Genomic DNA, 22,957 nt, shown 5'->3' with positions numbered 1-22,957 from the left:
TCTCTGTACTTATAATGAAACCAGAGTTCCTGACATAGCAACAAGTCTTAAAAAGATTTTTAAAAAGCTGCCCCTGAGAAACAGGGAGCACACACCCTAGAACTAGACTTTTCTAGGGACGGAAATAGGCTCTCAGATGTGGCTGGTGAGAAGGAACCCTGGATGGGTCAGCCACGCGGGCCATTTTCTTTGGAGCGAAGGTGTGTTTGTGTGTATACACAGATTGCTCGCCTCTGCCTCCCCCGCCCTCTCTTTAGTCTTCCGAGCCGGCTGGTTATGAGGCTGGGTAAAAGTCGGATTTATAACCTTTCCCTGCATTTCAGAGCTTTTCTCTGTTATGTACCCTCCGTGATTTTAATTATTGCTGCTTTATCACCAACTGCCTTAGTGGTGGTTTTAAATTGCGATCTACCATATGGGAATTATATTTGTAAATGTGGGATAGAAAATTTGTAAATCTAATAAAGAAATACACAATTCGCTCTCCTTCATCCTCTCCTGTGTTGGGCTGGACCTCTCTCCATCTGGGGTTCCCACCCACTTGGCCCTTCCACAATTTGCTTTTCCCACCAACCCTCCAGAGCAGTCTTTACCCCAATGTACTTGCAGAGAACTCACCCGATCCCGGAGACGGCTGCTGCTCAAACGTCGGATTCCCACGGCAAGGTACGTGTGAGCTTTGAGCAAAACAATTGCTTTCTACCCACTATACCGTCCTCGGGGCCTCTCTAGGAAGAAACACTCTCTTAATTTAACCCTTCTATCCACAATACCGTCCTCGGGGTCTCTCTAGGAAGAGAGAGCACTCTCTTAATTTAACCCTATGATTGAAGCGCACTAAGGGACCTCCTTCCTGCCCTGCAGGAGAAAAAGCGGAGCTAGCACAAAAGTGTTTACACTCACACTGTCACACTCTCGATGTCGGCTTAATCGGTCAACCGTGCTCGATTCTCTCTGCCTTCCCTCTTCCATAAAATACATGCACAGACTTAATCTTTGTGTTCGTGCATGTGTTTTTGCTTCACTGCGCTATACATACACAGAGAGGAATCCAGTGGAAATGAGAAAAGAGAAGAAAAGAAGAGCAGGGCTGGCCTACTTGAGGTTCTCCAAATGTTGGACTACAAATCCCTCATTCCTTGCCACAGAACGGCAGTCTGACTCAGTAGGAGGCACCTTTACCCCAGCCCAGGACATCTTGTAGGGCACAGCTTCTCATTGGCAGGGGTGCCTAAGCATTGCCATATCTAGACACAAGCTTATAGCTTAGGGCTTCACATTATGAGGGTCCTTGGAATAAAAATCCAATTGTTCTGGTAAGAACCAATCTGCCTGCCTTCCTTTCACTATAATCTTAATAGATAATTACCATCCTCTCTGTAGCCCACTTCTGTCCACCATCTTGTCCACCATCTTGAATCAGGATGGATGACATCATTACAAAGTATACCATTGACGTGTCATTATGCGTCATAAACTACAACGGTACCAAATTTGGTTCAAATTGGTTAGGCGGTTCACAAGGCAGTTCACGCTTGTGCCTCAAACATTTACACATCTGCCACCTTGTATTGGGGTGGACATCAGTGTTCCCTCTAAGGTGTGTACACATTTTTGTTTATTTATTTATTTGCCATATTTTTATACCGCCCCAAACTTACGTCTCTGGGCAGTTTACAACAAAATAAAAACAGAAAGTAAAACATTAGTTAAAACAAAAAGTTTAAAACACTACAACAATTTAATTTTATATTTAAAATTTAAATTTAATATTTTAAAACAGCATTAAAACCATTAAAACAATATTAATTAAAAGCCTGGGTGAACAGATGCATCTTTAAAGACTTTTTAAAAGCTGTCAGAGATGGGGAGGCTCTTATTTCACTAGGGAGCACATTCCAAAGCCTTGGGGCAGCAATGGAGAAGGCCCATTCCTGAGTGGCCACCAGACGAGCCAGTGGCAAATGCAGACGGACCTCTCCAGATTATCTCAGTGGGAGGTGAGGTTCATGACGAAGAAGACGTTCTCTTAATTACACAGGGCCCAAGCTGTTTAGGGCTTTATAGATTATAACCAACACCTTGTATTTTGCCCAGAAACATATCGGCAGTCAGTGTAGCTCCTTCAATACAGGAATAATATGGTCTCTCCAAGATGACCCAGAGACCAACCTGGCTGCCGCATTTTGGACCAACTGTAGTTTCTGGACTACATACAAGGGCAGCCCCACATAGAGCCCATCGCAGTAATCCAGTCTGGAGGTTACCAGCAGATGTACCACTGTGTGCGCACACTCACAAGTTTTTTGATGTCTGCTCAGTTCATTTTAGATCCCGTTGAGGTGAAATCAAGAAAGTCCCATTCTGAATGCACACGCACACAATGCCTTGATACTGCCACCCAGAACAAAACTCATTCCACACACAGATGAAAAAATGTTAGAGAGAACACAGGCGGACATCATCACAAACTGTGCCATTGAGATGTCCCTACAACTGTACTTAATCTGGTTCATATTGGTTCAGGCATTCTGCAGTTGATAGCAGGGGACACACACAGAATGCCAGGCGATCTTGTAAGCTTACTTTCCTTAAGGAAAGTAGGCTAATATTGACTAATTTTCAAGATGTATATAAGGGATCCTCATTTAAAAGTATTTCTAATGCAAATAGGCTTATTGCAAGATAACTGTTTTTGATAGCTTATTTGTTTTTTGTTGTGTCCTTGCTGAGTAAAACTAAAGCTTTACTAGTTCTGTTTTCATTGTCTTTTGTTGTTGTTGTTAGAATATTTTTTGACATGCTGTGGGGCTTTGGCATAGCTCAGGGCTTCAGCGTGTCATAATCACACTGGACACACAGCATTTGGGCTGGCCAAGGGGCTAGTGTAGCTTCTGTTCTCAGGCCTTCATCCTCTTCCTTTGCGATACCTGAGTAGAAACCTGCAAGAAGGAATGAGGAGCAAACCCCCTTCCCATTTTTGGACCCCTACCCAGCTCCTCCTCTCTCTGCTCTCAGCACTGAAGCTGTGTGCCTGGACTCTCCATTCATTATTGGCAGCTCTGACTGAAAAGTTATTTTTGTCCCTCAATATTTTTCATCAGATCAGCCCATTCAGATTTCCAAGAGCAAGTTGGAAGTGGGTGCTGACTCCAGGCCAGTTCTGGGAGGCTGGTAACCCCTCTTCACTGACAAGGCCTGAGTTCAGATCTCTCCTCACCTGGCAACTGTTCCCAAGCATAGGTCACTTGTCCATCTTGGATTTTCTGCAAACCATGCATGCAGGATTTTATTTTTTGCAAACTCTCAATCCCCTTCCCCAAAAGGCACTTTGCACTTACCAGCTGCTTCCCATCCCCTGGAGGCCATACATAGGACACGCCACAGCCACTCTCTCTCCCACAGTGGGGAACAGGGTAGAGGTTGACATTGCCCAGTTCATGTCCTTTCCCCTCATCCCTTTGTTTTACCACCCCTTCTTCCCAGAGGCCCACTCATGAATGCAAATTCTGCCTCAGAAGACAGGGAGCAGAGATGGTCTTTGCTGGCATGTTATAACGTTATTACATTAGAAGCTCTCAGGCCAGAGAAAGAAAAATGAACTAAATATTGTTCATATTATTTATATAATGTCATCCACAGTGTGCCAGCAGGTTACAACAAAGAACAAGGGGATAGAGGATAGGTCTGTGCCCTAAGGCGCTTACAGTGTATTGTGTATGTTGCTACCGTATTTTTTGTTCCTACTTTTAGCTCCCCTGCTAACTGGGCAAAGAGGCACCTTTTTAACATGGTGATTCTCTTTTATTTAGCAGGGGGAGAGTAACTGACCCTATCCACCCCCAGCACAGTACCTCAAGTGACTGTTACTGGTGTCTGTCTTATGTTTCTTTTTAGATTGTGAGCCCTTTGGGGACAGGGAGCCATCTTATTTATTTATTATTTCTCTCTGTAACCCACTTTGGAAACTTGTGTTGAAAAGCAGTATATAAATATTTGTTGTTGTTCCTGGCATGATCTGAGGAAACCATCTTATTTCTTTTTCTATGTAAACCACTTTGAGATCTTTTGTTGAAAAGCAGTATATAAATATCCATAGTAGTCGTCGTCTGACAGCTTGCACAAGAGGCAGAAATTCAATAGAAATCATGGGGAAAAGACACCCCAGTGGTCACATTTTGCCTCAGTTCAAGCGTGGCATGGATAACTGTAGCCAGACTATCCCTCTGGAAGAAAAGGTACTGCTAAGAAAGATACAAGGAATCCTGTCACCTTCCCTTCCATTGGTCATGTTAGCCACTGCTCCAGACTTAAAAAAATTAATTTCTCCATTTATTTCTACTGAAAACCTTTACTCAAACACAAACAAGAAATAAACACAACTTCCTCCAAATCCCCATTGCTCACTCTTTGAAGGCTGAAATGCCCAGATTAATTAGTACACATAACAGGTTTATTTAAGACATGTAAATTAAACATATACTTTTCTATTTGTGTGGCATATCATAGTTCACAGGTTTAGGTGCCAGGGAATTAATCCCTGGCCAGCAGCCTTTCATGAAGTGATCTATTTTCTGTCTCCCTTGCCGGCTTTAGATTTGCTGCATTAGCTTGCTCATTCTCAGCAGATCCCAAATGCTTCTGTCAGGACATAATTAATTAACTTCTTATGAAAATAACGCGTCCTCATAATTCATATAGCCCATTAGAACTGTGAATGGATTAAACTGAAACTTGTAATTTGTTTGATGCTAATTCTGATCATTTCTGAAATTACTGCATTTTGGCCTAACGCCACCAGATATGTAAGCAGGATCGCCTTGCTAGATTTCCTTTCTAGGGGGTGTACATGGCACCTGTTTGGTTGAACTGACCAATCCGTTTACTGGGTCAGTCAAACCGACGGGTTGGTCTTATCCAGCCAACTGAACCAGCTTAAACTGGTTTGGTTCGAGTGCTTGTGAAGGGGGATCCAGTGAGGATTCCCTTTTGCTTCCAAAGGTAATAAAAGGTGGTAGAGGAGCAGTGAGAGAGAGGTGCCTTGAAAAATGAAAGAGAAGGCACTTACCGGCAGGTCTACATGACACTCGCCCCACCCTCTCGGTGGTGGCAGTGGCACAAGAACTACCTCTGCGTGTATGGAAGTCATTTGCTTGGTCAGTGAATTGCTGGATCACACTGCAAATTGCCTTCTTAAAAAACAATCCCAACCACATTGCTTTTCAGTCCCCTTCTGTCAATTTATTTCCTACCCTTTGGCATAAGAACATTGACTGGGCAGCCTACAAAATGAAATGGAGCACAATGATTAAATAATAAAATGGTTCATATAACAAAGCAGTAAGAACCAAACAGCATAGCCTGGACTTTGCCTTTCAGAACGTTTCACTTAGTCCCAGAAGTGCAGTAAAACATAATTTAGGATGATGTTCGAGGCGGCATTTTAAACATCTTGTCTCTGAGCCCACTACAACTTTGCTATGCCCCTGAGTTAGCACGCACCATTTCCTCTTGGGATTCATCCAGAACCAGCTTCATATGCACCAATAGAGCTTCATATTGTCTACACTGACTGGCAGCAACTCTCCAGGATTTCAGACGTATCTTTCCCAGTACTATCTAGAGTGCCAGAAACTGAACCTGGGACTTTCTGAATGCAGAAAGGTATACAGGAGAACTGCCTTCCTAATGCTCAGGCCCTTATTATTAAAATGGAATGGCTGTACGCTCTAGTTTGCGATGAATTTAAAGAAAATACAGAAAACTAAAGGTTCATGGCCAACAGACAGCATTCTTGCTCCTATTCTTTCATGGTTTCTCCCCTGTGTGGACCTGTTGTGTCTAAACAAAATAAAATAAAATAAAATAAAATATTGAAGCTTGAGCTATCTGAAAAATTCTTGGCACAATCTGAGCACTTCTAAGGTTCCTCCCTTGTGTGAAGTACGGGTTTGCTTCCAACTAAAGCTCTTTCCACACTCTAAGTATTTATATGGTCTTTCCCTTGTGTGGATTTGTAGGTGTTTATTAAGGCCTGATTGAGCCAAAAGACTGTTGGTACATCTGAGCACTTATATGGTTTCATCCCTGTGTGAGTTCGTTGATGCGAAATAAGGTATTGCTTCCGAAAGAAGCTCTTTCCACACTCCAGGCATTTGTATGTTTTTTCCCCTGTATGGATTCTCTGATGCAAACTTAAACTTGTGCTGACACGGAAGCTCTGTCCACACTCCAAGCATTTATAGGGTTTTTCCCCTGTGTGGATTCGCTGATGTAAAATAAGGTGTTGCTTCCGACTGAAGCTCTTTCCACACTCGGAGCATGCATATGGTCTTTCCCCTGTGTGGGTTCTTTGGTGTCTCTTAAAACTTGATCTATCTGAAAAGCTCCTTGCACAGTTTGAGCATGTATATGGTTTCTCTCCTGTGTGTATTCGTTGATGATGTCCAACTAGGTACTCTCTACAACTGAAGCTCTTTCCACACTCCAGGCATCTGTTTGGTTTCTCTCCTGTGTGGATTCTTTGGTGGTGAATAAAGGTTGATTGATCTGAAAAACTCTTGGTACAGTCTGAGCACTTATATGGTTTCTCCCCCGTGTGAATTCGTTGATGTGCAGTAAGGTGTTCCTTCCGAATGAAGCTCTTTGCACACTCTGAGCATTTATATGGTCTTTCCCCTGTGTGGATTCTCTGGTGTTTATTAAAGGTTGATTTACACAAAAAGCTCTTGGCACAATCTGTGCACTTATACGTTTTCTCTCCCATGTGGATTTGTATATGGGAAGTAAGGTATTGCCTCAGTTTGAAGGTCTTTCCACACTCCAAGCACTGATACGGTCCCTTGCCATCACCTTTTGGAATAAGGAGAGAAACTGTAAGGGCCTACAGAGGGAAATCAAATGGCAAATCAAGAAACCAACCTAATCAAATGCTGTTATGGACAATTTCTGCCTACAGCATTTCTCTAACAAAGGGAACAACTGAGCCTTACCCAGACAGACCACATTCCCATAATTCTCCAGCATGACTTCCTTGTGTATGGCTCTTTGGCCTCCATCCAGCTGGGCCCATTCCTCCTCAGAGAAATACACAGCCACCTCCTGAAAGGAGACCCAACCCTGAAGGTAGAAGAAAACACATTTTCCTTACAGACTACATGAACAGTTCTTCCCCTTCTAACCACCATTATATATATATAAAAAAAGTTAAGGGTGATGACTGGGGGTTTTCTGGCAGGATTCTAACCTTGAAGAGTAACCTCCAGCCTTCTTAGGGGGCAGCTTTGATGGAAATAGATAAAGGTATGCAGGGACAGACACCAACCGTTCTCCACCCATCTCATAGGAACATAGGGGTCACTCTATGTTTGTTCTTGCACAATAAATAAATAAATAAACAAACAAACCCAATCTAATCTTCTGATCATATATATATATATGAATATATATATGAATATATATATATATATATATATATATATATATATATATATATATGAATGATTAGATTGGAATATATATATATATATATATATATATATATATATATATATATATATGAATGATGTTGTGCAGTGTCACATATTGTGTTTAATCACAGCTTGCCCTCCATGCACCCATAAGGACAACATGGGGGAATCTTTGCTGATGCCAGACCCTTCATCCTCCCCACCCTGAGCTGGGCTTCAAAGATGAAGAGAATGTGGAGGGCATGATTTGTGACATTGCTCAACGTTATTACTGATCACATGGTACATCTGTTAAGGCATCAGTCTTAGGATGGGATCCTGGTCATCTATCCTGTTTACATGTTGGTTAACTGCAGTAATTTAACCAGGATTGCCTGGAAATTCTAGGTTCTCCTGTCACATTCCATGGGAGCACACAGGGCTCACCGATCACGGTTAACTTTAACAGAAATGCTGCTCATTATGTGAATGCAGCAGCAACCAAGATGATCAGGGGTCTGAATCACCTTATTTATGAGGCAAGGCTACAACATCTGGGTTTTTTTTAGTTTAGGACCAACAAAAGGAAGTGTTCTTTTCACATGGTACATAATCTATGGAATTGTCTGCCAAAAGATGTAGTGATGGTCACCATCTTGAATGGCTTTAAATGGTGCTTAGACAGATTCATGGAGGACCAGTATATCCCTGCTTACTAGTTTTGATGGCTACAGGCTACCTCCAGGTTCAGAAGCAGGATGCCTCTGAATACCAGTTGCAGAGGAGCAACAGCAGGAGAAGGAACACCCTTTCATCTCTTGCTTGTGGGGCTTCTCAGAGGCAACTGGTGGGACATTATGGGAAAGAGGATGCCTGACTAGATAGGCTTTGGGCTTGATCCAGCAAGGCTCTCCTCATGTCCTTGGTTCTGTTCTCTTCTCTTTAAGAATTTTTGGAGAAGAAAAGAAGTTTACCCAATCTTTATGTAGCAGATTTCATTTTTTAGCTGCAGACAAGGCTGTTCTTGGTTTGGGGGTACTGTTTGTCTTTATTTGGAAGGCCCCAGACCTGAATGCTGCTTTTCCAATGGACAAATAGAGTGCTTCTAAATTCTGGAGACATGTGAGCTCTTGCCCACCTGAAGACTGGTCGATATCAAAATTTACATATATTTTATTTCATTAGTTATGTTTTAAAGGGGTTGGTTAGGGAGCTAAGTTTGAGTTTTACGGGGTAACTATGGGCTGAGGAGAGCAAACCCAAAATTCAGTCCTGGGAGGACAATGATATTGATCTGGAATATTGTGGAGGTGCGCTGACCCTGTAGAGGAGGCATGGAGCCATTCCTTGGCTGCATAGATGCACAGGGGATGCACCCTTCCACTATCCTTTTGACCATGGCCTTCTGACCTGGCCAAGTGTCTATCTCTAGGATGGCTGCAAGAATTTCTTCTGTATACTGTAGTCCTGTACTGTATTCCATTCTGCCTTATCTTCATGTAACAAGTTTCAATGCCCTTAGACTGTTCTTTAATAACTTTTAATGCCAAGATTGTCAGAGCTTCTAAGTAATGCATGCAGGAGGAAGCAGGAAGAGATGCATTAACTGCTTAGTTGGAGGAGAAGATTGTCCCCTGCCTTCCCACTGCATTGTAAATTCATTGTCCACTGTTTTTGTTTTCATACATTCTTACTGTAATTCTTGTGTGAATTGCCTACTGCCAACAATAAAACACTTTAATTCATTTCAGTAAAATCCACATTCTCTCATTGGTTTAGTCCACAAGGACAAATCAAAAAGCCTGATTTTCAATAGGAAGCTGCATTCTACCAAGTCAGACCTTGGTCCATGTACTTTAATATTGTCAACACTGATTGGCAGCTAACTGAGCTGACCCCAGCAAAGAGGCCCCTTTTAAAGTGGTGGATCTCTTCTATTAAGCAGGAGGATAGCCTGTCCTTATCAAATTCCAGCACAGCATCCTTCCAGTGGCTGTTGCTGGTATCTACCTTATATTTCCTTTTAGCTTGTGAGCCCTTTGGGGACAGGGGACCATATTTATTTATTCTTTTTCTATGTAAACCGCATCGAGAACTTTTGTTGAAAAGCAGTGTATAAGTAGTAGTAGTAGTAGTAGTAGTAGTAGTAGTAGTAGTAGTAGTAGTAGTAACAGGCCTCCAGAATTCCAGGCAAGTGTCTTCTTGCCCACCTCCAACAGGAATCCCAACACCCCACACCCCCGTCTCCTTCATGATCCTTCCCCCACCTGAGCAGATTGTGCAGCAATTGTTTCCATCCCAGCAGAAGCAAGAAGGGCATCACCTGCAAAGGATACAAACTGTTTTAAAGTATTTTAATTGCTTTTAAATGCTTCTGGACTATTTTAAAATGGTTTTCATATTGTTTGAGGCAGTGTGTTTTAAATGGTGTTTGTTTTTATGTTTTTTAAACTTATTGTGCACTGCCCAGAGCCTTTGGATGGGGCAGTCTAGAAATATAATGAATAAATAATAAAGGTGGGGGAGAGATATTTCATTGTTTCAGCACATTTTGTATTTCTTAGACATTTCATATTTCAATTCCTTGCATGAAGAAAAAACCCTCAAGTCTACTTTGGTATAATTCAAAGTGCTAGTTTGGACTAGGATGCTTTGAAGTTTAATGTATTTTTAAATTTTGGGAGAAGCTAGCAAAAACCACCTTCTCTGCTCTCAAGTTGATCTAAAAGTAACCATGGATTTCAGGCTAAGTTGAAAGGGAAACCAAGTTGAAATAGACTCCATGCATCTTACCCAGCAAGGTGGTACCTCTATCACCCTCATGTGGGATCCTCCAGAATAGCGGCCTTTTTCTGGTGTCCAGTGTGGCCTTCTCTGCCTCAGGGAAATCAGTGGCCACTTCTGCAAATTCCCCCTAAATCGACAATGAGAATCAAGTCAGGGAAGGAGGAGAGGAATTAGGCAAGGACCAATACAAAGAAAGCCAAGTCAAATTTAGAACACATGCTCTCTTTGAGTGATTTTTTTAAAAAATTGAACTGGGGGAGGTTTTACAGATGTCCTGCCTCACTTTCTTAGCCCTTGTGAACTACCAGAAGAAAACACCTTCACCTGTTGTTGTTTCTGCTTCTTGTCCTCTGCCTGGCTCAGGAGGAAACCTTCTGCCAGGGCCACCGCCTGCGAACTGGTCTCTGCTCCACATTCTCTGACCCAGCTCTCCATCTCTGTGGGCAGGACAGCCAAGAACTGCTCCAGGATCACCAGGTCCAGGATCTGCTTCTTTGTGTGCCTTTCTGGCTTCAGCCACTGATGGCAAAGGTTGTGCAGCTGGCTACAAATCTCTCGGGGTCCCTCAGCCTCCTGATATTGGAACTGCCTGAAGCGCTGGTGCTGTGCCTCTGAGCTGATGGGGTCCTTGGCTAGAATTTTCTGCACAGTCCTTTCCCAGAATTCCTCACTCTGCCAAGCCCAGTTGACAACAGGGCCTTTTCCTCCTCCGGGGCCAGCTGACCTTTGCCCTTCCATCTGTCTTTCAAGGCAGTCCTTAAGAAAGCCAAATAATCACTTCTCTCTTCTCCTTGAATGTTCCTCAAGGCAAGGATTGCCTGGACCGATAGTGCTTTTACTTCCTGAAAACAAACTCTCAAGACCAAGAGACACTTTGCAAGCAAAGGTGGATGATCTAAGCGATTGGATCTTCTTTCTGTAGGAAAAAAGGGCAAATGTCAGGACAGATGAAATGTGGAGGGAGAACCTGAAGGCAACAGACCCAAAGCTTTCCACTGGCCAATGGTCAGGTAAAGCAGCATCCTTGCACGTGGCCTGTCATACCTCCACCTCCTCACTCACTCCCCTGTTTTGTGGAGAACTTTACTGTTGAGGCTATTGCTCCTCAAAAATTAGCTCAGTTTAATTATGCTAACAGTGGTGCCTGCTTGCCTGGCTTTTGCTTTGGGGTGTGTTTTGGGAACATTCTATGTCCGTGTTTCTGAATTTCACCTGGCACCTATTTAACACACACCCTGAACCCCCCCTCCGCAACCCCCCCCCCAAAAAACAACTTTTACAGCTTTACCTGGCAGCCATTTTAAGTCCACCTCCCTGTCTGTCAGGCATTTTAAGCTCACAATACAGGTTGTCATCTTAGCTGGGAACTGCCTCCTGTATCTTTGCCCCTCTGGCCCACCCAGGCACCAAGCCTTGTCTGAGCATGTGCTGGATAGGCGGGGGGGGGGGGAATGCCACTTTGTGCCAAGAACATTTTAAAATTGAAATTTTTATGAGTATTTGTGTGTCTGCACAAGACCATCTAGGCATCATGCGCAGCCTGAACAACATACAAATAATACATGACTTCTTTTCTCTGTGTGTGTGTGTGTGTGTGTGTGTGGTCGGGGGAGGTCTTTCTCTATTAATCATTTCACTCTGTCTTTGCCCAGTGTGGAAACCATTTGGGAGTCCATCTTCTGGGGGCAGGAAGAAAGTGTTGAGCGCACCCTGCCTCCTATACAGATTGTCATCAGTGATGTTCCCTCTAACAGGGATTCCCAGAGGTTGTTGACTACAACTCCCAGCATCCCCAGCTGCAATAGCATTTGCTTGGGGATTATGGGAGTAGTCAACAACCTCTGGGAATCCCCGTTAGAAGGAATGCTGATTGTCATCTGGGAATCACCTCCTGTACCTTTACTCCTCCTGGATGGTCCTTGCAGGCATACAAAGACTCATTAAAAGAGACCACCCAATTCTCGGCACAAAGTAGAAGCGCTCCTGACCTCTGCCTATCCAGTGCGTGCTCAGACAGGACTTTGGTGGCTGGGTGGGCCAAAGCAGCATTGGAAGTTTAAAATGGCTCCCAGGTATAAGCAGGGGGAAGGATGGGTAAAATGCCTGCCAGGTGAAGGCAGAAAGATGGGCTTAAAATGGCTACCAGGTCAAGCTGCAAGAGGATGGATAGCGATGGACTGTGGAAGGGTAGGTGGGGAGATGACCCACACTTCTTCAATAAAGAAGTCTCCTGTCTGAATGAAACAAGGAGGAAAAGAAGTAGAAAGAGGGAAGCCCTTAATGACTACCGTTTGCATTTATTACACTCTCTCACACAGTGTTTGTTTTATTTAATTAACCCATTTATACACCACCCTATATAAAATCTCAGGGCGGATTACAATCTAAACAGCAGCTAAAAACCCCAAATCATATAAAACAGATTAAAATTACTGTGAATAAAACTTTAAATCATCATAAAAGCCTGATGAAACAGGTGTGCTCTGAAAAGTTGTTTAAAAACAACCAGAAATGGGGTGATTCTGATTTCATTTGGGAGGGTGTTCCAGAGCCTCGGGGCAACTGTAGAGAAGGCCTGGTTTTGGGTCGCCACCAAGCGAGCCAGTGGCAACTGCAGCTGGGCCTCTCCCACGATGATCCTAATAGGCAGTGAGGTTCATGAAGAAGGTGGAGCTCTCTTAAATACCCTGAGCCCAAGTAAACCTCCCCATCTGAAAAACCTCATAGAAAGTCAAATGGGACAATTGGGACTCCAGATACAGGCCTGGGAAGGTGAGGTGTGGTCCTTGCTATTCAGATGGAGCCAAGAACAAAAAGGGCTGAAATTTCCTAATCTGATTTGGGATGACCCTGATTGCATTCTGGGGTGCACACTCCCTGCTCCTCGGGGGTTTCTTTTGTCTTTTAAGCCTTTTTCCTAGCCAGAGTTCCTAACACAGGAAAAAGGCTTATAGGACAAAAGGCCACCCCTGAGAAGGGAGAGTATATCTGCTTGTAGTCACTTTGTGAAAAATGCTACACCTGTGAAGAATGCAGGAAATTCAGGGTGGGGTGTGTCACTTTTAGTTTCTGCACCAGTTTAAGATGTGCATGATCTTGCTTCCAGAGAAAGCTGGAGTTTCCACTGAGGGTATAAGAACCTAAGAAAAGAACAGCCCTGCTGGATCAGGCCCAAGGCCCATCTAGTCCAGCATCCTCTTTCACACATGCCATTGACCACATGCCACTGGAAGCCCACAGGCAGGAGTTGAAGGCATGCCCTCTCTCCTGCTGTTATTCCCCTGCAACTGGTACTCAGAGGTATCCTGCCTTTGAGGCTGGATGTGGCCTATAGGCCTCCGACTAATAGCCGATGATAGACCTCTACTCCATGAAGTTATCCAAACCCCTCTTAAAGCCATCCAGCTTGTTGGCTGTCACCACATCTTGTGGCAGAGAATTCCATAAGATATTTGTTTGTTTAGTTATTTATTTGATCTCTATACCACCCTTCCAAAAATGGCTCAGGGCGTTGTGTGAAAAAGTACTTCCATTTGTTGGTCCTAGATTTCCTGGCAATCAATTTCATGAGATGACCCCTGGTTCTAGTGTTATGTGAGAGGGAGAAGAATTACTCCCTATCCACTTTCTCCACATCATGCATGATTTTATAGACCTCTATCATGTCTCCCCACAGTCGTCTTTTTTCTAAACTAAAAAGCCCCAGGTGTTGTAGCCTTGCCTCATAAGAAAGGTGCTCTAGGCCCCTGATCATCTTGGTTGCCCTCTTCTGCACCTTTTCCAGTTCTACAATGTCCTTTTTTAGACGTGGTGACCAGAATTGTACGCAGTACTCCAGGTGTGGCCGCACTATAGGTTTGTAGGGCATTATAATATTAGCAGCTTTATTTTCAATCCCCTTCCTAATTATCTTTAGCATGGAATTGGCCTTTTTCACAGCTGCTGCACATTGAGTTGACACTTTCAATGAGCGAGCTGTCCGCCACGACCCCAAGATCCCTCTCCTGGTCAGTCACCAACAGTTCAGATCCAATCAGCATATACTTGGTTGGGTTTTTCCATCCCAATGTGCATCACTTTACACTTGCCAACACTGAACCACGTTTGCCATTTTGTCACCCACTCACCCAGTTTGGAGAGATCCTTTTGGAGCTCCTCACAATCCGTTTTGGATTTCGCTACCCAAAAGAATTTGGTATCATATGCAAATTTGGCCAGGGCCAAATTTGGGTAGGAGGAAAGCTGCCTGGCAACACTTTGTTCTTTCTGCTGGTACAGTATCTACTCTCTCAGTGTAAAGCACTTCGAAAGCAGTTTACATCCCTCCCAATGCAAAAGGTTATCATGGCCTTGGGTGAGGTCCTCAAGGCTAGATCTTGCCTAGAGGAGGAAAGAGGCTCCCAAACATGGCTGCTGGGAAGGAACCTGGGGTGGGTCCCAGGCCTATTAGATGGGCAGTGGGGGTGGTGGTGGCAGGAGGGCCATTTGGTCTCAAGCTCAAAGAAGGCTTCAAATTTAGAAGAACTGTCACTGTTCAACGATTGGACAAGAGCATTTGAATGGGTTTGCCATGCCTTAATATCAACGGTGACATTGCAAGAAAGCTAGATTTTTCTTCAGTAATTAATGTTTGCACAGAAATGGCTAGAAAAGCCTTAGTTAAATTAAAAATACTCAAATTATGTCTCTTTTTTGTGCTTTATTTTGCTTTCAAGGGTCAATTCTTTTTATTATGGCTAGGGATCTCAAAATTTGGAAGTGGCTCAGGCCTCTCAGGATTTCTGAGAGGGCCTGCAGGGCTCAGCTGCACAGGCTGCTTTCAGGGCTGCTGTTTCTTCACCTCATTCTCCCCACAAACAGCAGCATTTTAAAAATCTTCAACATAGGCTTGGTAGTGTTGAAATTCAGATCTATGACTAGTAGCTTTCTTACATTTTATAGGCCAACTCTGCTGTTTTGTTTTATCTTCGTGGTTATTATTTCATTTATCAGTTGATTACATTGGTGGTGGTTTTGAACTGTGAGCCACACATTATTAAAACTATATTTTTAAAGATGGGGTAGAAAGATGCTAAATCATACACTTAAATGTACAGTTCTCTATCCCTCCCCCTCTCCGGTGTCTGGCTCCAGTTCTCTTCACTGGGGGCTTTCCCTCCCTATACTCAACTCTCCCATGCTTTGCTTTTTCCACCAACCCTCCACTGTGGTCTTGTTCTCCCATCACCCTAATGCACTTGGAGGGAACTCACCAGATCCCAAGGAGGCTGCTGCTGAAAGGCTGCTTTCCAAGGAAAAAGTGTGTAAAGAGAGGAATCCTCTTCCACAATACTGTCCTTCTAGTGGCCTCTCTAGGAAGAGACACTCTCTTTATTTAACCCTCAGACTGGCACACTGGAAAGCAGACGTGGATCCAACAAGAAATTACAGGGGGTGCCACGGGAAATACTTTTTTAAAAAATAAAAAAGATATAAAATCTCCACATTACTTCAGTCCTGATCCCTAAACAGGATAGTGTTTCTGTCAATTTGTATCAAAATTTAGAAGAGCTAGACGGGCATGCAAAGAATCATAGCTTTGCATATTATTTCAGCAGCTTTGTTACTTCAGATTTAGCATTGGCAACTGTTTTCTGTTCGCATTTTATGAAATCTACTGAGGTAGTGCTGGACTAGGACCGAGGAGACCCGAGTTCAAATCCCCATTCAGCCATGAGACTTGCTGGGTGACTCTGGGCCAGTCCCTTCTCTCTCAGCCTAACCTACTTCACAGGGTTGTTGTGAAGAGAAACTTAAGTATGTAGTACACCGCTCTGGGTAGGGCCGTAGCAAGGTTGGAGTGGGCCCTGAGACAAGATTTTAAACTGCACGCCCCCCCCCGCAAAGCATTTTGTAAATTGTGGACGCAAGTCATTTAATGGTACTAGAGAAAGACATGCTGTTCTGGTAGCTCCAGGTCTTAACACTCACATCAGTTTTGGAGGATGAATACAACTGAAGGAAGCCCGGGCGGGTGTGTGGCTGGGGGAGTCAGTCATGTGACTTACCTCTGGGGGGCCCCCCAAGGCACTGGGCCCCCAGTCAACTGTCTCCCCTTGCCCTATTATAGTTATGCCCCTGGCTCTGGGCTCCTTGGAGGAACAGCGGGATATAAAATGTAATAATAACAACAACAACAGCAACAACAACAACTAATGAAACAACACTTTACAGTATCCAAAGCACTTCATACATTATCTCAATAATCCATGCAACCATCCTGTAAGGTAGGTCAGAATTCCCAGAAGCTCCCCACTGCAGGACTGAGAGAGCAGTCACCTAAGGCTTTCCAGGGAGCACATGGCAGAGGCAATATTTGATTTAGAGCTCACACTCTTAGTCACTGCCCATGCCAGCTCAAATAACCAAAGTATGTTGGTGTGCGTGTGTGTGGGGGGGGGAGTGTTTCCTCTACCACCGAGAGAGAATGAAGACAAACAAGCATAAACCTACCATTGGATCATCTCTACCATGAACAGGAAGTGATTACAGAGCCACAAGATTTGATGCCACACAGTACCTTCTCCTACCTCATCACTTTATGGAGTTCACCTCAGGATGTGATGATGGTCAGCGGCGTAGGTCTCTCTCTCTCCCATCCTTCCTCTGTCACAGTCTCTCCTCTTCCTCCCTCCCTTGTCCTGCCACTTAAATTAGTTGAATGCACTACTTTGTACACCAGAATATGCTCAAGGAGCCGTTGAAATATTTTAAACCCCCGCTAACTTGGCAAAGAGGCACCTTTTAATGTGGTGGTTCTCTTTATTTAGCAGGGGGAGAGTAACTGGCCCGATCCACCCCCAGCACAATACCTCCAGTGACTGTGGCTGGTGTCTATCTTATGTTTCTTTTTAGATTGTGAGCCCTTTGGGGACAGGGATCCATCTTATTTGTTATTTCTCTGTGTAAACCGCCCTCAGCCATTTTTGGAAGGGCGGTATAGAAATCAAATTATTAATAATAATAATAATAATAATAATAATATGGAAGAAATTCTGCATACTATACTTTCCACTGACCTGATACTAAGTTTTTCATGGACACTTTTCCCAAGAGGGAGGCATCAACCAGCTCCAGCAACAAGAGTGAGGAGGAAGACAGCAGTGGGAACCAGCACCAGCCAGTGGGAAGCAATTTTCCCGCTTGCTTGCTTGCTGCTGCTGCTACCATCCCACTTCTTGCCTCGCCACCTGCTGAAGGGGCAGCATTCCTCCCTAGTTGCTGGGGCTGGTTCCTGCCACCACCATGCTCCTTCCCTTCAGCAGGCAGAGGCAGGACAAGATTAAGGCGGGTGGGTGGGGCACTTCAGATGGAGAGTGAGAGGGCCTTGCATTCTTCTCTACATGACCAGCAATAAGAACATGGGTTGATTATAAAAACCATACTGATGGAAGCGTGAAAACTGTGTGCAATATTACATGAATTGTTGCAATATTGATTACATTGTGTGTAAATAAACTGCAGAAGTAGAGATATGCAACATTGCACTTTATTTTTCAAGAAACAGACTATCCTGTAGGATGTAAAAGTCATAATCAAAAACCGCCCTTTGCTACATTAGGCACATTAAAAACACAGCACTAGCTTCAATTTCTTTCTTGTAAAGGTTGTGTGCTGTCAAGTCGGTGTCGACTCCTGGCGACCACAGAGCCCTGTGGTTGTCTTTGGTAGAATACAGGAGGGGTTTACCATTGCCTCCTCCCGCACAGTATGAGATGATGCCTTTCAGCATTTTCCTATATCGCTGGTGCCTGATATAGGTGTTTCCCATAGTCTGGAAAACATACCAGCGGGGATTCGAACCTGCAACCTCTGCCTTGGTAGACGAGCCATTTCCCTGCTGTGCCATTAGGTGGCAGAAATAGCTCAGTTCCATAGCTTCTCAAAATAAGCTTGCCAACTGACCCAAGAAAAGCCTGCTCTGTCTTTAGCAACTAATTTGTCTGAATAAGCCAACACGGGCACTTTTTGGCAAAGGGGATAAACACAATAATTTGTTAATGTTTACAGATCACATTGCTGATGAACACACAACAGCAGAAACTGCTAAAAGGTTGGCAGTTTTGTTGCAAAGGAAATCCACTCTGTTCTTTGGTCTTGCCAGGGGCGTAGCTAGGGCTTCCCCAGAGTGAGGGAGATAATGAAGAAAATAGGGAGGGGTGGATCTGGAGGGCCCTCAGAAACTGGGAGCCCATATTCTTTGAACCCTTTCACTCAATTATAGCTATGCCCCAGGTCTTGCCCTTCGGGGGTTGGGGGTAGTGGGTGGACTGAATGCTCTCTCAGGACCCTTTCATTCTGTGATTATAGCAAGGAGAAGAGCTAACTACTAGTAAAAGCAGTTGGACAAGTTTACAAATTAATTGGTATACTAATGGATCTGTGTGGGATTTCAGTAACTCAGTGGCGGAAATTATTTTACCTGGTTGCAGCTTCAAAGTGTGTGTATGTGTAGAACACTTGGGCTAGCAAAGTTGAGCTTTGCTTTTTTAATTCTCCTGCCTTGTCTATGAATTGGGAGAGACCATAGGAAGCTGCCTTCTCCGGAGTCAGACCATTGGTCCATCTAGCCCAGTATTGTCCACACTGACATTCAGCAACTGAGTGGGGAGGCAAGGGGGCATCCGACTGGATCTCACACATGGTGAAAATTAGAAAACCCACCACCCCATTTTAAGTCCTGGGAAGTTACAGGCAACTGATACTTTAACCATCACCCCCACCCCACCCTCTATTCCCCATAGGCCTACCTATTACTCTGCAGGGGAGTTTCCTTCCTCAGGGGCAGAGAAACAAGCAGCAGGAACTTGAGGCAGCTTAGAGGGGGACAGAACAAGACAGGAACCAGGAAAGGGACACTGACGGTCCAGCCCCAGCCGCCAAAAGCAGCAGGCAGGCAGCCTCTCACTCCGGGCTCTACCCTGCACGCGGCAGCTCACGCTCGACTCAGGCAGGCTGCGGCTCAGGCTGGTCTTCCTTTCCCGGCTCTCCAGAGCAGGCTGGCAGCCGAGCCAGTGATGCACCCCCCCTCCCCTCCCTATAATGATCAGCAATTCAAGGAAAGGCGCGCTTAGCTTCCTCTCTCAACAACACCCTAAGCGGCAAGAAGGCGGAGTGACGTGCGTAGCCCAATAGGAGGGATTTCAGTGAGGGTGCAGATGCAGCTGTTTGAAGAGAGCCGCACTCCTAAATTCAAGCCGCCGCAGGGGGCCCTTTATGGAAATCCGCACCTCAGAGGGCCCTTTGTGAATTGAGGCAGGCGGGCAGGCGGAGAACCCCAACAATTCGGCCCGGGGGTGCGGGGAGAAGAAGTGTAGGCGATCAGCCCCAGGAAGTGAGAAGGGATGCACACGGGCGGCAGCGGGGGAAGGAGGACCGGGGGCGGGCAGGCTGGCTGGCTGCTGGGGGCGGGGGGAGTTCCACTGTGGGTTGGGGCCCCAGAACACCCTGGCACACCCCTTACTGCAGGGAGGGGTTCTCAGCCTGTGGAACTCCAGGTGTTGAACTGCAGCAGCTCTCAGCATCCCCAGCCAGCTGCAACTTATTGTGGTTGTTGGGGATGTTGGGAGTTGCCGTTCAGCCACATCTCTGGAGTACTACAAGTTGAGAATCCCTGCCCTGCTGGATCCTCCCCTGCTGAAAAGCAAAGAGGCCTGCAAAAGGGGCGGGGGGGATGAGAGCAAGAACTACAATGTTTACATGCAAACTGCTACTCCAGATGTTGGCTTGGTTGGCCCTTCAGCAGTGCTCCCTCTCTTTTCCTTTTCATAGCATACCTACAGTCCTAATAACGACAGCCCTGCTGGATCAGGCCCAAGGCCCATCTAGTCCAGCACCCTGTTTCACACAGTGGCTAACCAGATACCTCTGAGAAGCCCACAGGCAGGAGTTGAGGGCATGCCCTCTCTCCTGCTGTTACTCCCCTGCAACTGGTACTCAGAAGCATCCTGCCTTTGAGGCTGGAGGTGGCCTATAGCCCTCCCACTAGTAGCCGATGATAGACCTCTCTTCCATGAAGTGGAATGTTTCTGTCTATATGTTTTCACTCCACTGTGCAATTCAGAGAGGAGACGCCAGAAAAAGTACAGTACAGAAGCGGTGGCCATTTTGAGGATCCCCAGGAGAATCAGCTATTACAGGACTACAACTCCCATCATTCCCACCCACTGAAAAGTGATATTATTAACAGCATGTCTGCAAACATAAAAGATTACATGGCCATTAACATTTATTTTGCCAACCAATCTGTAGAAGTCTATGACACACACTTGATACATCAGTGACACATATTTTGATAATATTCAAGAACTTCACATATGTACTGATGGGTGTCTGAGCTGTGGTGATGCAAAGGGCCTCCATGCATGTGTGGTCACTCTCATGGCCTCCACACCTACGCAAAGGCCTGAACCACCACCCCCCAGCCTAAGATGATGTGGGGGAGCACTGTCCCGCTGCCACCCCTGAGGAGCTATGCCTCCTGCCTCCCGCCCCCCACCCTTTTAAAACCATAAGGTTCCCCCAGTGCTTGTAAAGGGGAATCCTGTAAGGATTCCCCTTTACAAGTGCTAGAACTGAGGTTGAACCAGTTTGACCCAGTCCAACCTTGGTTCTAGACACAAGCTGAACCACCAGCGGATTGGGCAGAACTAGTACTTGGGACCAGGCAGTTCGGTTCAAGTTTGACTTGAACTCGAACCACCCTTAGTGGTGCTGTGCACACTCCTAGTTGCAAACTCTTGTTCTCAAAGCTCCCCTGGACTGGCCTGAGCTTTGTCTTCTCAAGAGCGGCTTCCAAACTGAGCTACCTCAGGAATGTGGCCCCACCCACAAGCTGTGTGACTCACCTGCAGCTAATCCTCCACACACTGTCCCTCTAGGCACAACTGAAATAAACAGTGGTGCCTCCGGTGATTTTTTGCCCGGACTGCCCCCAGCTGTGAGGCCCCCCCTGCTGCCGCAAGCCCCACCACCACGAGGCCCCTCGTGCTGCCGCTGCTGGGCCCTGCCATGCCGAACTGAGGCTTTTCTGTAATTTTAGTCGCCATGCATGTGGCTGGGCGGCAGTAGCTGAGCAGGCCTCCCCGCATCCCGTTGTGGCAGCAGCAGGCGGAGCGGCTGCTGCCACTGGGGGAGTGTTCGGGAAGCCTGCTTGGCTCACACTCCCCACACCTGCTCCAGCACATGGCAGCTAAAATTACAGAATATCTGCAGTTTGGTGTGGTGGTGCAGTGGCGAAGCGGGGCGCAGGGTGGTGGCAGGAGGGCCCCCCCAGTCATTTGAAGCCCTCCCTGACCTTGGAGGCCATGGACTGGGGCCCCAAGGTCCGGGGGTAAGAGCACCTCTAGAAACAAACTGCCCTGACAAAAACACACTTAGCTCCTCCTGCCCCCTCTTGCAGTTTCTTGCTGACCTTAATTTGAGCCTGGAGATGGGGGGTCGGGTAGGTTGGAGCATCCCTCATAACTCCGAGTCAGACTCTTGATCCGTCTAGAGCTCAGTATGAAAAAGGAATGGCTGTGTGTGTTCTAGCTCATGATGAATGTAAAGGAAACCCAGCAAAGTAAAGGTTCATGGCCAGCGTATAGCATAGCTGCTCTGCACTGCTTGAGCAAAGCTCAAGTGGCTCTAAAGCTGGGGCTGAACCCTGCACAGTGCAGCATGGGCCTTCCGAAGGCAAGAGCCTCATCCACAAAATAGATCCCATCCGTGTTCCCTCTAACAGGGATTCCCAGGTGTTGTTCACTACAACTCCCATAATCCCCAAGCAAAAGCCATTGCAGCTGGGGATTCTGGGAGTTGTAGTCAACAACGTCTAGGAATCCCTGTTAGAGGGAACACTGCATCCCATGCAAGTCCACCTCACAATACATCTGACAGCACTTATGGTGCCCTGACAGTCTTGTCTAGTCACAGTCTTTGCTGCAGCAGGTTAAGATGGCCCTTTTTCTAGGGTTCTTTTCTAAATCCATCCTGTGAGTTCTTTGATGTGTAATGCACAGTGGCTGATATCCTGACTAATGTGGTGTGGGTGCCATGAACAATGGAAAATACTTGCGAGAAGCTTGGGTATCTGAGCCCCTGCTCAAAAGTGTAGTCTATCTGTACAAGTGTGAGACTTGTGCAACAAAGATAGCAGATGGCTTTGCAGCATTCCCTGAGACACATATGGACTCAGGAAGAGGTTTCACAGAAGGAGGCATGCCGCAAGTTGCACAAGTGTGTCCTGTTCCACCTGTGCAAAACTAGTCTGCAATGCAAGCTCCGGACTTCACAGAATTACCTAGCCTTAGTGTTAGTCTGGAAGACAACTAGTACATAGGAAGCAGCCTTATACTGAGTCAGACCATTGGTCCACCTATCTCAGTATTGTCTACACAGACTGGCAGTGGCTTCTCCAAGGTTGGAGGCAGGAGTCTCTCTCAGCACTATCTTGGAAATGCCAGGGCGGGAACTTGGAACCTTCTGCATGCAAGCATGCAGATGTTCTTCCCAGAGTGGCCCCATCCCCTAAGGGGAATATTTTACAGTGCTCACACATGTAGTCTCCCATTCAAATGCAAACCAGGGTGGACCCTGTTCAGCTAAGGGGACAATTCTTGCTTGCTACCACAAGACCAGCTCTCCTGTGTCCTAGAAGACTCTTGTAGTCCTCAAAGACTAGTGTCTTCTGACTGATACTT

General features: G+C 45.6%; 1 protein-coding gene across 1 annotated transcript in view; it reads right to left on the bottom strand.

Annotated features, from left to right (window-relative positions):
- Nucleotides 1–19,385, bottom strand: part of LOC128343900 (zinc finger protein 845-like) — a 31,122-nt gene extending 11,737 nt beyond the window's left edge. The window contains exons 1-7 of the mRNA XM_053293332.1: nt 19,025–19,385; nt 10,560–11,151; nt 10,242–10,362; nt 9,716–9,771; nt 6,993–7,119; nt 5,983–6,852; nt 774–858 (exon numbers count right to left, since the gene is read on the bottom strand). Coding sequence (XP_053149307.1) covers nt 774–858; nt 5,983–6,852; nt 6,993–7,119; nt 9,716–9,771; nt 10,242–10,362; nt 10,560–10,973 — 1,673 coding nt within the window. The 5' untranslated portion in view covers nt 10,974–11,151; nt 19,025–19,385. The remainder of the gene's footprint in view (nt 1–773; nt 859–5,982; nt 6,853–6,992; nt 7,120–9,715; nt 9,772–10,241; nt 10,363–10,559; nt 11,152–19,024) is intronic.
- Nucleotides 19,386–22,957: the final 3,572 nt, after the last annotated feature.

This window comes from Hemicordylus capensis, chromosome 2, assembly GCF_027244095.1.
Source record: "Hemicordylus capensis ecotype Gifberg chromosome 2, rHemCap1.1.pri, whole genome shotgun sequence".
Lineage (NCBI taxonomy): Eukaryota > Metazoa > Chordata > Lepidosauria > Squamata > Cordylidae > Hemicordylus > Hemicordylus capensis.
Note: the sequence above shows the minus strand (reverse complement) of the source record. Positions and strands in the feature narration are given on the sequence as shown.